The 12372-nt window shown below is 39.7% G+C and overlaps 1 protein-coding gene across 2 annotated transcripts in view; it reads right to left on the bottom strand.

The window, feature by feature from the left end:
- CSMD1 (CUB and Sushi multiple domains 1) overlaps positions 1-12372 on the bottom strand; it is a 2028797-nt gene that overhangs the window by 7465 nt on the left and 2008960 nt on the right. For both annotated transcript variants that reach the window (XM_027598604.2, XM_027598603.2), the window contains 3 exons: positions 11648-11809; positions 9122-9234; positions 8253-8340 (listed from right to left, as the gene is read on the bottom strand). In XM_027598604.2, coding sequence (XP_027454405.2) covers positions 8253-8340; positions 9122-9234; positions 11648-11809 — 363 coding nt within the window. The remainder of the gene's footprint in view (positions 1-8252; positions 8341-9121; positions 9235-11647; positions 11810-12372) is intronic.

The raw sequence follows: 12372 nt of genomic DNA, 5'->3' as shown, positions 1-12372 counted from the left end.
GAATGTGAGAAAGAACCTCACATGTCAAATGGGAGGGAGGCCAAAGGGGTAGCTTACATTCTGACTTTGACTTTCAGTTATAGATATTTGCTGGTGCATGAAAACTAACTGAAAGCATCTATGTGGCGCCATCTATATGCAGAGAGGGAAAGCGTTGGCTATTTTCGCCTGCCCTAAGACACAGACTCAGCAAAACAGAAGTTGTTGAAATTACATAAATATTCCAGGTCTCTACATCCATGGCATTTCATTCTCCATAAGTGAATATGTTGGTGTAATCTCTTTTATTTTAGGTAGATTGCAAAACTCATTTGAATTGAATGATATGCAAAAGAAGAATACAGTTCAATATTATAAGGCAAGTTTCCACGAGGACACAAAAGAGGAATAAAGCATGATTTCTGTCCATTAAAGGGAAGGCAGATGTAAACATCTCAAATGTCACGAACGTGACATAGTTGTGAATTTATAATCTGTATCTACAGAGCGGCAAATAGGTGCAGGTACACCAAGAGACATGTAAACACTGAAAATTCAAATGAGAAAACATTTATTAAGTAATTATTGCCAAATAAGGATGTTTGTTCTAAAGAGTTTACTCATAAAATAAATTTTGAAATATATGTGGCTTAAACATCATGAGTTCCCTCAATGTGCGTGTGTAACAGATTATGACTAGGGTCATCTGAATATAGCAGAATTGTTCCAAATAAGCTGACCTGGGTTTAGAAGTATATTTCCAGAATTTATGGAATGTTAAATTAAAGAGACATTTTGTTTCTTTTTTTTCACAAACCATAAATGTAAATAAATAATCAAATATTACACATATTTAATAGCTTTTTACATAAAAATTCTCATTTTCACAGTAAAAAATTACAGGGCGCCTGGGTGGCTGAGTTGGTTGGGCGACTGCCTTCAGCTCAGGTCATGATCCTGGAGTCCTGGGATCGAGTCCCACATTGGGCTCCCGGCTCAGCGGGGAGCCTGCTTCTCCCTCTGACCCTCTCCCCTCTCGTGCTGTTTCTCTCTCTCTCTCTCTCAAATAAATAAATAAAATCTTTAAGGAAAAAAAAAACATTACAATAGTGTGATCTGTCATTGCTTCAACAGATGCAGGGTTATGGTACTCTATCATCTTAAGGTCTAATATTTCATAATATATTTCTAATATATTTTATTATTGATGCTGGCTCTTTGTAACTTAACCATACTTCTTTGAGATCCTGCCTTATCAGCACATATGAATCAGATGTAATATTTCACTTTTAGATGCATTCACCACCTGCCATAAAGGGGAAAAATTTTATGCCAGATACTGGTTCTCTCTAAGTCTCGCATCTCATTGGATGCCCTCACTCTGGGCACTGAATTAGAGTGTTGGATGCAGAGCACCCTGAGATGGCTGGGAACCCAACCAGTGGCTGTGGAGTTGGGACAGCCTTGAGCCCAAAGCCAAGTGCCCCTGGCGATGGGTCCAGCAGCTGTGGGCAGAGTCCCAGGACCAGGGTGATGCTGTCCTGCACAGGGAGCTGAGATATACCACTCAGGTGGCACCAACTCCACTAATTTGTGGTGATATTTGAATGTCAGGACACCTCCCCTGCCTGGAACGATGCCTGGCACAGAAGCTCCCTTATGCCTACTGGGGAGCCTGTTGGGTAGCTTTCCTCTTGAATCCCCAGGGCCCACAGAACTCAGCACACAGCAGTTGCTCACTCGGTGCCTTGTCAAGTGGAAAATGGGGCTTACAGTACTTGAGCATCCAACAGTTTCTGTGAAGTCACCACACCCCATTCTCAGGTTTCTGCCATTCTGTGAATCTCTTTGCCTCATTCTAATAAACTTGTGTTCTGCTTTAATTAACCAAAGTTACTTTTTGTTATCAGTAGACAAGACTATCTATTTTTGACCATCATAGGTATCAGACTTTTCATCAATAACATAAAAAATTGACATGCCACAAGAAACTATGCATCATGACACAGAGTGATATAGAAGAAGGTCTTTGAAACTATACAACGAAGCGTCCTTGTACTTTGAAATTATTATGCCATCAGGAGCTCCTGGTTAATTTCAGTTACTTACCCCTGCTTCAATAATTTAAAGGGTAATGCATGCACATGATATTAATTAAAATGGCATAAAAAGATATAAACATAAAGAATTTAAAAGACAATGGAAATAAAGGGTCAGTCTTTGCCCTTTATGCTAGTCTCCCTCTTAATGGTTAACCGTTTTTTTAATGTCCTTCCAACAATGTACTATTAATATATATGTTTGTTTCTCCTCTCATACTTCTCTAAAAACTAAGAATATTATATACATATTTTGTATTTGGCTTTTTAAACTTAAGCATATATCTTTGAAATTTTTCCATCAGTATATATAAATTAGATTTATTTTTTAGGCATATAGTATTTTATTAATTGATTTGTCAGAATTTTTCAAGCCAGTCTACCTTTGAAGGACATTTAGGCCATTTCTAATATTTTTCTAATCCTGCAATGAAATCTTTTTTTTTTCTATAGCTATGCATCAGTAGGAGTCTAAATATACAGGATAAATTCTACCAAGCAGAGTCATTGCCTAACAGAATTTGTAACTCTCAATGTTGCTATATCTTACCTGATTTGCCCTCCAAAGTGGTGCTCCAATTTCACGTCAACCATTAGTTTATGAGGGCTAGTACAAAGACACTTGGACAGTTGTATAATATCCAACTGCCACCGTCTTCCTCTCCCCTCTCTCCCTCCCATCGGCCCTCCTTCTTCGTACTATTACCAGTACTGCTGTCCTGACAAATCAAACACAGCCTGTCCTTAATTCTCATTTACATTTCTAAGTTAGTCCACTCTGTTTTTTTTTATTTTTTTAAAGATTTTTATTTATTTATTCATGAGAGACAGAGAGAGAGAGAGAGAGAGAGGCAGAGGGAGAAGCAGGCTCCCAAGGAGCAGGGAGCCCGATGCGGGACTCGATCCCAGGACCCTGGGACCATGACCCGAGTCGAAGGCAGATGCTTAACGACTGAGCCACCCAGGCGCCCTCCACTCTTTTTTAAAGATCATTATTGAAAGAAATTCATATACTAGATAATTCACCCAAAGTATACATAAATCTATCGATGCACAAAGATGATGTGACATATACATGTCTGTGTGTATATATGTGATATACATATATGTGTACATACACACACACAACATGGAATATTACTCAGTTAAAACAAAGAAGGAGCTCTTGCCATTTGTGACAACATGGATGGACCTAGAGAGTATTATGCTAAGTGAAATAAGTCAGAGAAAGACGAATACAAGATCATTTCACTTCTGTGTGCAATCTAAAAACAAACGAAAAGCAAATAGACCCTTAAATTGAGAACCATTTGTTGCCAGAGCTAGGTGGGTAGGGGGATGGCTGAAATACATTAAGAGGATACAGACTTCCAGTTATAAAATAAATTAGTCACAGAGATGAAAGGCACAGCATGGAGAATACTGTGAATAATGTTGTAATAATGTCATATGGTGACTACATTTTTCATGGTGAGCACTGAGTAATGAATAGGCTTGTGGAAACACTATGTTGTGCACCTGAAACTAATATAACACTGATTGTCAATTCTACTTCAATAATAAATAAAATATACATAAAAATAATAATAAAGCATAAATACAGTCCAAAGTTTTTTTTAGTATATTTACACGGTGTTACAATCATCACTATATTTAATTTGAGAACACTGTTGTCTCCCCCCAAGGAAAAAGTGTCCTTCAGAGGTCATTCCTCACCCTCCAACCTCCAGCTCTGGGCAACCACTGAGCTTCTGTCTGTCTCTAGATCTGCCTGTCTCTTCATATAAATGGAATCATACAATATGTGGGGTTTTCTTTGTGAATGGTTCCTCCTGTTTAGCATAAGGTCTTCAAGATAATATTCCACTGTATTGATATACCACATTTTGTTCATCTATTCATTAGCTGCTGGGCATCTGGGTGGCTTCCAGGTTTGGGCTCTAGGAATAATGCTGCTATAAGCATCGTGTACACATTTTCGTGTGAACATATGTCCTCATACATGATCTGTCGGCCATACATGTAGGAGTGGAGTGGCTGCATCTCAGGGTAACTTTATGTTTAACTGTTTGATGAATGGCCAGACTGTTTCCCACAGCAGCTGGACCACTTGTACAAGACATCCACGAGGTACAAGAGCTATAATCTCTCCACGCTTCCGCCATGCTCATCTGTATGATCATTGGCATCCTGGTGCTTGTGAGGTGGTGTCTCACTGTGGTTTGATTTATGTTCCCCAAATGACTCATGATGTTGAGCATCTTTTCAGGTGCTTATTGATCATTTGCAGGTATTTGGAGACATGTCAACTAAAATCCTTTGTCAACTTTTTATTAGGTTATTTGCCTCTGTGTTATTGAACCATATGAGCCTTTTATATATTCTGGATACAAGTCCCTTATCAGATGCATACTTTACAATGCTTTCTTCCATTCTGTGTGTGTGTGTGTGTGTGTGTGTGTGTGTGTGTGTGTGTGTGCGCACGCGCACATGCATGTGTGTACCTGGGGTTGGGAGTGGGGCAATTCAGTTTACATGGGGAAACCAGAATATCATTTGGTTTCTTTTCCTTTTTTTAATTTAATTTAAGTTTTATTATGTTATGTTAGTCACCATACAATACATCATTAGTTTTTGATGTAGTGATATGATTCATTGTTTTCGTATAACACCCAGTGCTCCATGCAGTACCTCCTTAATATCCATCATCGGGCTAACCCATCCCCCTACCCCTTCCCCTCTAAAACCCTCAGTTTGTTTCTCGAATTCTATAGTCTCTCATGGTTCGTCTCATCCTCCGATTTCCCCCCTTTCATTTTCCCCTTCCTTCTCCTAATGTCCTCCACACTATTCCTTATGTTCCACAAATAAGTGAAACCATATGATAATTGACTCTCTGCTTGACTTATTTCACTTAGCATAATCTCTTCCAGTCCTATCCATGTTGATGTAAAAGTTGGGTATTCATCCTTTCTGATGGCTGAGTAATATTCCATTGTATATGTGGACCACATCTTCTTAATCCATTCATCTGCTGAGGGGCATCTCGGCTCTTTCCACAGTTTGGCCATCGCGGACATTGTTGCTATGAACATTGGGGTGCATCTGGCCCTTCTTTTCACTACATCTGTGTCTTTGGGGTAAATACCCAGTAGTGCAATTGCTGGGTCATAGGGTAGCTCTATTTTTAATTTTCTGAGGCACCTCCATACTGTTTTCCAAAATGGCTGTACCAACTTGCATTCTCACCAACAGTGTAAAAGGGTTCCCCTTTCTCCACAACCTCTCCAACATTTGTTGTATCTTGCCTTATCAATTGTTGCCATTCTAACTGGTGTAAGGTGATATCTCAATGTTGTTTTGATTTGAATTTCCCTAATGATGATGAACATTTTTTCATGTGTCTATTAGCCATTTGTATGTCTTCTTTGGAGAAGTGTCTGTTCATGTCTTTTGCCCATTTTTCGACTTGATTATTTGTTTTTTGGGTGTTGAGTTTGAGAAGTTCTTTATAGATCTTGGATACCAGCCCTTTATCTGTAGTGTCATTTGCAAATATCTTCTCCCATTCTGCGGGTTGCCTCTTCATTTCCTTTGCTGTGCAGAAGCTTTTTATCTTGATGAAGTCCCAAAAGTTCATTTTTGCTTTTGTTTCACTAGCCTTTGGAGATGTATCTTGAAAGAAGTTGCTGTGGCCATGTCAAAGAAGTTACTGCCTATGTTCTCCTCTAGGATTTTGATGGATTCCTGTCTCACATTGAGGTCTTTCATCCATTTTGAGTTTATCTTTGTGTTTGGTGTTAGAGAATGGTCAAGTTCTTACATGCATTTTGCATTAGAGTGGACTTTCAACACAACTTGAGTTAGTATCCACTTAATAATCATCACTTTCTTCCCATTTATCTACTGACTGGAGACAATGAAGAAGTTGTTTACTTTTATCCATAAAAATAGGGTTTAACCAAATCTGAGATGAATGGTCGCTGATGAAGCATATTGAAATGTCAACTTTTCTAATTAGTCAAACGGGAGGCTTGCTTGGGATTCAAATTATTTGTGAGGCAAACTGTTTTCCTGACAATAAACTCATCATCACACGAGAATAAAGATTACTTGTTAAAGCAAGCTGTTATTTTGTTAGATTAGAAAGAAACGGTGTCATATAAGGATATCTGCAACAGTGCAGTGATAGGGAGGCCAGGTTCCTCGGATGAGTAAACCCAGACAGCCACAGGGTATCTTGTACAGCTCACCGGGGCATCCTTCAGTGGAATTACTAGAGCGTGTGCCCAGGGAGAAAGGAGGACAGATAACTGCAGGGATTTGGCTTAGAGCAAGAGAAAACTTTACTCATCATTAGTGTTGGTCCAATGCATTTATTCTATTTCATTACCTCGGAATAACATAACCCAATTTAAAGGACCTTGTCCACCATGGTTCTTAATTTATAATTTATAACATTATAATTTAATGCTCTTTATTTAGAAGCACTGCATTTGGAAGTTGGAATTTGAATATTTTAAGATTATTCTTTTTGATCAAGTATTTTCTTATTTTTTTAATTTAATTAGCCAACATATTATCATTAGTCTTAGAGGCAGTGTTCAATGATTCATCAGTTGTATATAACACCCCGTGCTCATCACATCACATAGTTTTTTAAATATAATATACAGGTTGGGATACCTTTCCTTTGGAATCCCTCAGTATCTTGATAAATGTCTTATGAAATGGGCAATCGATGACAACCATCACAGAATATTATACTCATGTACCTCTGAAAGCAGCTCTGGTCTCAAAGCCTATATGGACTTAGTGTTTTCTAGAAAAGTATTATGTTAATGTTATTCTACAAGCAAAGTATAAAGAAGTCTATACTGTTCACAATAAATGTGGTGCTAATCTTACAAAAAGGCATTTTCTCATTCATTTAGGCACCAACGATAGCAGTAATTTTCATGTGGGAAGAGCTTTGGCATGCACAAAGCAAACACTTTACATTGCCTCTTAATCTTGGTAACAACCCGGAATTGACTTCCCTACTGTAATGTCAGATGAAGAAAGAGGCCTGAGAGGATTGCAACTTATCTTGCATTACAAAACTAGCTGGTAGATGACATAAGATTCTAACCCAGTGATTTTTTTCTCTCCAATTACTAAGGTAAATATCAAGGTGTAGAGAAAGATAGGAGGGAGGATCTATCTGTCTGGCTACCTACAGTAAACTTTTTTTCTCCCATAGAAGTCATGGATATCTCTGCCCATCAATACACAGTCTTCACTTCTTTAATGAAATATGCTGAATTAAATTTAGCTTCCTATTTAATGTGACATGTGGCATAAAACTATTTACTTAATCAACTCTCTCATGATAGATGTGGGAGATGCAAGAAGAACAATTTTCACATCCGTCTAGTTGAAATCTCCAAAGGCAGACACGCTGGGTGAAAGGTGTTGTCAAATCGCCCTTATCTACTCAGACACCCCCCAAAATGGAGCACCCCGGTGGCCATTTATACTGTTCCCCAGAATAACTGCTTGGAAAATTTGACATTCTAGTAATTGAAAATGGAAAAATCTTTGTTACCATAATATGCATTTTTTGAAACTAAAGATTTTTTCGTAGCTTTTGGCCACTCCTAATTCCTCTGATAAATTTCTTAGGACAATGTCTTTGGCTTGATTCTTTAATTGAGTTTCATCTTTGTTTTGTTTTTCCCATATTTTTAGTATCTCTTTCTAGGTTAAGGATATTAATTCCATATCTGGCACACAGATTGCATGTTTCCAGCTTTGCATTTGTCAGTTCTGCTATTCATAGCATTTATTTTTTGTTCTGTTGTAAAATCCGTTCATCCCTCCCATTATTTGTTTATGTTCCTTCCCGTTACTTTTCAGCACAATCATTTGAAGGCCAAATTTACATTTGATTTCTTTTTTTTAATGTTTTATTTATTTATTCATGAGAGTCAGAGAGAGAGAGAGAGAGAGAGAGAGAGAGAGAGAGGCAGAGGCAGAGGGAGAAGCAGGCTCCCCGCCTAGCAGGGAACCCAATGTGGGACTTGATCCCAGGACCCTGGGATCATGACCTGAGCCAAAGGCAGACGCTTAACCATCTGAGCCACCCAGGCGCCCCTGACATTTGATTTCAACACATAACATAAGAGCAGTTACCTTGCCTCTCGAGCTTAAATTTTCCAAAGTCTTTTCCATGAATATCACCTTGAAAAGTAAATCCTCCTCTTTCGAGTCCTGATGACACCTGATACACATGAAAAGGAAGAAAACAATGCATAGCGAGGATTAATAATAATCTCTTCGATCATACTATAACTGTATTTCTCACAGCTAGATATTACAGGTTAAATATTTTTTTTTTGTTTTTTGTCCTTCCTTCCAGTGACACATTAGCAATTAAAAAGTGGGAAAAGACACACGTGAATTTCAACTCACATCTACATTCTCAATATCTCATTTTCACCTTGAAATAGTGAAATTTACAACATATCCATAGGCTAACCCACCTTTGTAAAGGGGACAGTTTATATGAATTACTATATCGCCTACATTATGTCAAAATCACTTTGTGACGCAGCTCTTGGCTGGTGAATATTACCTGAGGCCGTATACTTTTATGTCAGATAATGAATTAGAACACATACGATGGTTGCCTGGCAAAGAAGGATCTCAATGAGACATCTGAAATCTCTGTATCTGGAAATGATGTTTTTTTTTCAAACTTTTAGAGTGGTTACCCAATGGTTGTGTTCGGATTTCTGGTGCAATGTGGTGTTAAGCACAGAATGTGGATCTACGCTCAGGTTCTGTCCCCAGCTGTAACTATTCATTTATTTTTCATTTCAGAAACTAGGTTTTTTCCTTCTTAAAATGAAGGGGTGAAAGGACCATGCTGTTTGCGAAGCAGAGGGAACAGTGATTTTTCAAGGGGCAGACGCCACACGGCTCCCGTCAGCCATCCCCTGTTGGTGGCCGCAAAGATCAGCCCCCGTGCTGAGTGATAGCCCCCCACATAAAGTACTTACATAACCAGCTAGTCCCCAGTTGTCATTTTCAAACTTGCTTACAAAAATATCTGCGGGACCTTTAATTTGAAATGCTTTCAGAAGTAAGTGAGCTTCTTCTTTCTTGTAAACTCCTACCAAAAAAAAAATCAAAGTCAGTTATTCTTACACTGGAGGAATTCACAAGGGTTAATAACTCAGTCATTCATTCTGTTTGATTTGTGGTACGGTACAGAGATGACAATATTAGAAATAACAAATTATTTTTATTCTTAATTTATAGCTTTAGTCGTTCTGTTTTCTTTAAAGGCACTTCCTAAGTCTTTTCTTATCTTGAATGGGTACAACCCATTTCATTAAATTCAACATATTTATCCCACAAAAATAAAGGTAACACACATTCAATTATAGTATTCTTTTTAATCTATCATTTTTAATCCATATTGTACTCATTTGTGAGGACAAAGAGACTGTGACCATAAGCACGGATATTTCTACTTCTACAGATGAACTGCACCTGTTGAAACAAAATGGACAGCGTAGTGGACAGAGTGTGTCAGGCATGCTTGTGTCACCAATGCAATTCTGGGCAGGAGGGACTCAATGATCATACCTCTCAGCTACCTGTCAGGCAGCTGGAGTGACAGCTTAATTTTGCCCAGAGATGAGAGGTCATGGTGTGGCCCAGGCGGGCAGGGAGTGTGTCTGCAGCCAGAGCTAGCTCCTGACCCACTGGAGGAAATGGGTAAACAAACAAACAAACAAGTATTAAATGGATAATAACACACCCAAGTGTCCTCTGGGCCGGGAAGACAGGTTCAAGGGAGGATCATGCTGCTAGTTTCAGGGAATGCAGCACTGAATTCCGACTAACTCAAAACAAAGAAGCAAATCTCTACTGTCCCAGGCATGGTCCCCACTGCCCGGGAGCACAGGGTGGAGAGAACTGCTTGTTCAGGTCGGAGGACAGGAAGCGGCTCCCTGAGGCTTTATTTTGGGTGGGAGTCCATTTCTACCTCAGGCAGCTCTGTGCTGTTGGCATCCAATTTAACCTGTAAAACTCTGAACCCCAGGATGATAAGCCATCAGTAGACGTAATGAGATACACGCTCATGAGTTTTGCTGTGCTGATCCAACAGCAGCACCAACAGAGTATCAGTGTGTCGGCTGACACTCCACACCTGTTGGCTCCCTTCCTCCCCTACTGTCTTCCTAATCATAGTTCACACACCCAGGAGCCTCTGTGTCCCCTGGGACTCAGCAGGAACAGCCCGTGATGCAAACACCCTACCAGGCCTGGACTGCAGACATCCCAGCTCTGCTCCACAGAGGCTGTCTGCCTCAGTCACAGGGCAGCATCTTCTTTGGGAAAGAATAAGTCCAAACTCCACGAAGAAAAAGATTTGCCCATGCAGCTGGCTAAGACGGAGGGATCTGGATATTTAAGAAGTTTCTCAGTGGATTCTGACATGCATGTATATTTGAGCCCATGGCCTAAATCACTTATCCATTCACAGGCTCGAGGTGCAAAACCGTGTATGGGCCAGGAGACCACAAACTCACAATCAGATGCCTGCCAAACTTTGCTGAGTATAAATGATTTTGTTTTTCCTAAATCCAGGGGCTTAGATGTTTCCTACTTTCAGGAAGCAGGAGAGTGGAATGGGAAGAATGGGCGGGAGGCTGACCTGCCATCATACTTTCTAAAGGTCAAGCATGCATCTGTCTGGTGATGAGCGGAAAAGTAGAAACCATTTGGGAGCCTCTTAGTGTTCAGACCCAGGGCTGCCTTGTGGTTAACTCAGAAAATTCCAGCCCTCATGGGGTGGGTCTGTAGAAAAGGATACATGGTTGTAAGAAGTGACATAAATGAAATTTTTTTAAAAGACACTAGATATAGTCATAAAGGTGTCCTGTATCTTAATGGGTAAGAATGTTGGCTCAAGATTCAGATTTCTGAAATTCTGATTCCTGAGTTCAAATGCTACCTCTACCACGTCACCTTAGGAAGGCTACCAGTTTCCTGGGTCTGTCTCTATCTCTGTTTCTCTCTGTTATCAGTAAAGAATGTGTCTGGTAAGAATGCTCACATCATAGGATTGAGGTAAGAATGAGAAAGATAATATATGTAAGTACTTAAAATGGGGTCTGGCATTAAATCAAAGTTGTTGTTAGCTTATTAACAATGGAATGACCAAAAAAAAAAAAAAATCTCCTAAGAAGCACATGAATTGAAGAGAAGGATACTGTAAGAATGAAGTTTGTAGACATGCATATCTGGATATAAATCTCACACCTTTGACTCATTATGTCACGTGCCTAATCTGGAACAAATTAATTAGATTTTCTATACTGGTTTTGTAATCTTTAACGAGGTAATACCAACCTACCACAGTTACCGAGAGGATCCCATGAGATGTAGCTTACGCAAAGCCATGTAATGTTAATAAGCATTTAATCAATGTTAGCTCTCTCCTTGTGAGAGGATAAAGGGTATGCTTCTGATCACATTCTGCATTTCATAAAAGGAAATGCCTCAGGGCCTACCTGTCAATTTCAGCTCCACCTGAGAGGCTTCAAGGAAGGTGGCGTTCACCTTACTGCTCGTCGCATTGAACCAATCAACTGTTAGAGTTGCAGGTTGTCTTTTCCCTAAATATTCATAATATCCCTTCCACACGGAATTGATAAAAAATACATCAGAAGGAACTGTTGGGGGGAAAAAAACAGAAGAGTGTTAGCACACACAAAAAAGTTAGTTTGAGATCTTTTTGCAACACAGAGGCATACTAAGTGTCAAGTGAGAGACCACGATCGGGATGGTGATGAGGACAGACGTGGCCTATCCCAGGCCCTTCACAGCATAGGTGTGATGGAAGTGAAATGAGGAGGGAGATTTTGTGAGATGCACATACAGGTTCATTCATTAATTTGTTGGAGAACTACTTTAGGTGCCAAAGCATTCCTGTCTGAAGGGATCTGCCAAGGCCAGAGGGTGTGGTGAGTCAGTGCTACCTCTAGGACGGCAGGTTCTTGTGCCATAATGAGAAGATGTTGGCTGACCTACTATTGATATTTCATTAACATCTAGGTGAACTCTCTGAAAGACTTAGAAGGCTCAGAGAGTTGACCTGTGTCATCTGCCAGGAGTTCCCTACCCTCAGAAAGCTTGCACTCGAAATCACCAGTGGAGGACATCCACTCAGGTCATGAAGACAGAGCTGCTCTGAGTCCGGAGGTCTTCACCTCTTGAGGAGGGCCCAACCCACTCA

Source organism: Zalophus californianus, chromosome 2, assembly GCF_009762305.2.
Source record: "Zalophus californianus isolate mZalCal1 chromosome 2, mZalCal1.pri.v2, whole genome shotgun sequence".
In the NCBI taxonomy this organism is placed as follows: domain Eukaryota; kingdom Metazoa; phylum Chordata; class Mammalia; order Carnivora; family Otariidae; genus Zalophus; species Zalophus californianus.
Note: the sequence above shows the minus strand (reverse complement) of the source record. Positions and strands in the feature narration are given on the sequence as shown.